General features: G+C 30.5%; 1 protein-coding gene across 1 annotated transcript; it reads right to left on the bottom strand.

The window, feature by feature from the left end:
• Positions 1-835: 835 nt before the first annotated feature.
• Positions 836-1,757, bottom strand: LOC108319162 (uncharacterized). Its single transcript, XM_017550201.2, has one exon. It carries the CDS (start codon positions 1,614-1,616, stop codon positions 1,095-1,097), a length of 522 nt encoding a protein of 173 aa, XP_017405690.1. The 5' UTR covers positions 1,617-1,757; the 3' UTR covers positions 836-1,094.
• Between the last annotated feature and the right edge of the window lie 2,616 nt (positions 1,758-4,373).

Raw genomic sequence — 4,373 nt, 5'->3', positions numbered from 1 at the left:
AATGAATTTATAAAGATTTACAGAACTTTAACATGAAAAATGTCAGGATATATATAAAATTTTTCACTAGTTTCTCGGTCAACATTTTCCAATGAAGTACCCTCTCCAAAGGTGGAACGCACTTGCCTTGAAACAATTACACAATAATTAATTTCACTCGGAACATATTCTAAAATTCCTCTGAAATAACCCACAAAAATCAACCATCGCCAAATGACTCTGTTCTCAGCCTGGAATGAAAAGTGAATCATCACTTGATTAATCAGAAACAGTTTTCATATCAAAGTTAAATTAGCAAAAATGTTAAAAAAGATACTCTTGAACATAAACTTTTTCGCTATTAAAAAGTTGAAAGTGAATAATGTTAAGTACCTAACCTTATTACATGGCAAAATTAAATAGAGACTTACTAAGAGTGTAATTATTGAAAAAACTAAAATGAACAACTTATTAAGTATAAATGAAGAAAATTATTTTATGATTTATTTTTCATTTTACACAACATTTATTATTAGACCGTGAGAGTAAAATTTATTAACAAACCTTAAATTTTATCAATTTCATCTCGTATTCGACAAAGACAAATCTCCTTGAGAAACTAGGAATAGAGAGTTTGTATTGAAGTACAAAAATAATCATTTTAATTTCATAACCAGTTCTTAAAGATACTGTTTTGACAAGATTCGTTAACAAATCTTACATATGATTCTATAGAATTTTAATAAAAAAAAAATACATGATTAACGTAATGAGTGAAATAGTAAAAGTTATCATATATTTGTTCTGAAATCTCAGTAGTTAAGGTGCGAAGGAAATGAACAGAGATGAAAAAAAGTAAAAAGAAAAAGAAAAACACATTAATTTTTCTATGAATGAAGTTAGTATAATAAGTGAATTACAGTAGGCTTTTTCACGTAATTAGCCCATGAATAACACCGGTTTTAATTAATTAATTAAACCCGTGTACCTCCATGGTTGTTTTTCAGGAAACAACTCTACAACGTTCAACAATTAATATATCTTTTGTCTTTTTCTCTTAAATATATATACAGCAATACAAAATCCCAGCGAGCACGTCTTTTTTTCTTCCGAAACTACCCCTGCTCCGGTATGGAACTCAACGTCGCGGTGAACTTCCCCCTCCCCCTGACAACGCCATTTTTATTCATTCCTTTCCTCGCCGCACTGTTATCAGCGGCATCGGCAGCGGAACGACTGTCCGGCGCCACTTTCCCGCCAGGCTTGGCATTCTCCTCGCAGGGGAAAAGCAGATTCTGTTGGCGGCGAGAGCTACATTTGTCGCCGGCGGACCTGGCGAGTGCGGAGCTGGCAGTGACGGCTAGCGCGGCCATCTCCTGCGGCGGGAGGTGGCGCTTGAGGCGGTTAAGCGGGAGCGCGAAATAGAGCTGGCCAAGCTTTAACTCGTGGTCGTGGTGAACCGCTGTTACAACGTGGTCGAAGGCCATCTCGTCGGAGTCGCATATGAAACACGTGGGATAGAGTTGCAAGAGATAGGAGACCTTGACCGGGTATGAGAACTCCTCCATCCGGCCGTCGTGAACGACGACCTTGGCCGTGGGCTGCTGGGCGGTTTGGCCGCAAACGCAATTTCCCATGTAGAAGAAGGAAAGAAAGAGGAGTCAAATTGTGCGTGTGGGGATAGCTATTTGTTTTCAACTCTTAATTGGAGACACCGTGTTAAGGTTTATCCCTCTATTTATAGGACTCCCACTCTTCGGAAGAGCCAGCCAGCCTTCTCTTGCTTCCCACCTTTTCAACTCTCAACTTTTACCACATTAATAATAAATACTAATTCTGGTCCCCCAACTAATTTTTGATTTATTACAAAAACAATTCAATTTCATTACCTTTTAATTTACAAATTAATCTAGATAATGTTATGTCAGAACACCTTTTTTCCCTAATATTGGAATTTATTAGAAAGAAATAAATTAATAAAAAATATTGTGCATGCATTGGGAGGAGAATGGGAATGGGTTTACAGGCTGGTGACAGGTTGTGGTGCATGAAGTGTTGAGTGAGTTAGTATTTACGAAGAGAGGGACTGCTACCAGATTTTGGTCCCTTCTATGCACTTATCTTTTACTTCTCTTACCTTTTCTCAAGTTTCTTCATTTCACGGTAATGCTTACGACCTCCATATAAATGCTCTGCTACTATAATATATTTTTTTTGTTAGACAAAACTATGTGGATTCATTATATAAATGAAACGTGTCTAAATCATTTTAGTGAAATTCTACAGGTTCTAAAAATAATAAGTATTGCATAAAAACGATTTACGCAATGTTTTGGATAATGCTTATTACAGTCTTGTTCTTATTACTTTTAGGATTAGCATGCTGATTCGGAATAAATTAGTTCGACATCTAAAATGTTTTTTTAATAATAAAGTTATATTAAAACAAGTGGGTAAAAATATGAGTGTGGTGATGATCAATATATAAGAATAGGTAAAATATATATATATATATATATATATATATATATATATATATATATATATATATATATATATATATATATATATATACAAGTTTACATTATGTATAACTATTAAATATGAAATTTTAAAGATAATAATATAAAAAATATTAATATAAATATTTTATGTTATTCCTAACCATTTTAAGCAAAAAGAATATAAGATATTATATTAAAACTGGGTCCGTGTATATATATATGCATATTTTAACTTGTCCCGCGTTCAGTTCAATCTCAATTGTGAAACCATCGACATCTCTCTCATTTTTTTTTTCTTAAAAAAATAAATAGGAAGAGAAAGTGACACTGAAGCTTAAATTAGGAAAAATATATATATTCAGATTAAAAAATAAAATAGTAAAATAATTATATTTAATTTATTTTGAAAACAGGAGTTAGAATCTGCTATAGATTACCTCATCCTTTTCCACTCAAAGTGGAATAGACACAGTGAAGTGGATTTTAATTACAGGTGAGAGCCAAACATTGAAAAAAAAAACAAAAGAAAGACATAATAGTGAAATGTAGGTCCAGTTCTTCCAATAAAGAGTTGGACTTTTGTGACATGTTTCTCCTCACTCAATTTGTTCTTTCATTTTAACCTAAAGTACCTCTTCCAGCTTCATCACATAACACCTCTCTTATTCCTTTGCTTCTTCTTTCCCCATGAAGAGGAAGTATTATTGCCATTTTCTCACTTCTTAGGTTTATCATTGAGATAAATCGATGGGAGTGGATTCTAAGCCACCTAAAGTGCAGAAACTCATTTTAATTTCTTTTTTATGTAGGAATAAAATTTTAGATGATAAAATGTTTAATTTAAAACAATCTGTTAATAAAACTATCTTTCTTTATGTTGGATATTTGGTTCGTTTATAATAATTCTATAGAAATGGAATAACTTTGGATTTAAAGTATGTGGATTTAGGTGAAAGGATCACCAATCTTAGTATTCATTTTAAAATTCAGGAGGTCATCTACATGATTTTGGAGCATTATATCAATCTAAAACAGTGAACTTTTAGTTGAAATCTCATCAAATGTTTCCCTTTTCGTATTATAAAAGAAACATAATATTATTTTAGTAAAACACCAAAACTTACTTCTTCTTTTTATCTACTCTTCTACTATACTATTTGGAGAAAATTTATTAGAAAAAAAAAACATTTTTTCTAAAGGTTTTCTAAATAGTTGTATTTTCGCATTTTTCAGAGAGAAAGTATTATTTTTTTTCTTAAATTTAGAGAAAGATGCTATAGTTTTATTTTTTTAGTAAGTTATATAATTTTTTATTGCTTGTTTTGTTCTTTTTTTTATTTTGATTTTAAGTTATTATGGTGTTATTTTGGTCTTTAACAATATTGATGTTAAAATAATGCTGTAGAAATTTTTTAATATGTTGTTGTATAATTGTAGCTAATATACTTTTTCACATTAAAATATTATTATTTTTACTAGATAGAGAGTGTAATAGGGTAAGAGTACATGTGAAGAAAAGTTCTAACAAAAGAAAGATTTTATATTCAAGTGTATAAAAGAAATGTAAGATATAATTATACATACAGTTTAAAGAGTGTGCCGAAGGACTTAAAAATAATAATATATTGTATATTAAAAAATTGGATGATTGCAGATGTAATATTCATATTGAAGATGAGATTTAGAGGCACTGAGAGAAAATTTGATACTGATTAAAGTGGAGAAAATTATTATTATTATATATATATATATATATATATATATATATATATATATATATATATATATATATATATACTTTTGGAATATACGTTCTACAAAATAGATGTAAATGTTACATCAAGTCAAGAACAAGAGTTAATGATGTAGCATCGTGAACATAGTCATATG

Source organism: Vigna angularis, chromosome 1 (assembly GCF_016808095.1).
Source record: "Vigna angularis cultivar LongXiaoDou No.4 chromosome 1, ASM1680809v1, whole genome shotgun sequence".
In the NCBI taxonomy this organism is placed as follows: domain Eukaryota; kingdom Viridiplantae; phylum Streptophyta; class Magnoliopsida; order Fabales; family Fabaceae; genus Vigna; species Vigna angularis.
This window is presented reverse-complemented; position numbering and strand designations above follow the sequence as displayed.

Excerpts from the sequence above, each read along its gene's own strand:
- LOC108319162 (XM_017550201.2), bottom strand. The coding sequence starts at position 1,616 with ATGGGAAATTGCGTTTGCGGCCAAACCGCCCAGCAGCCCACGGCCAAG.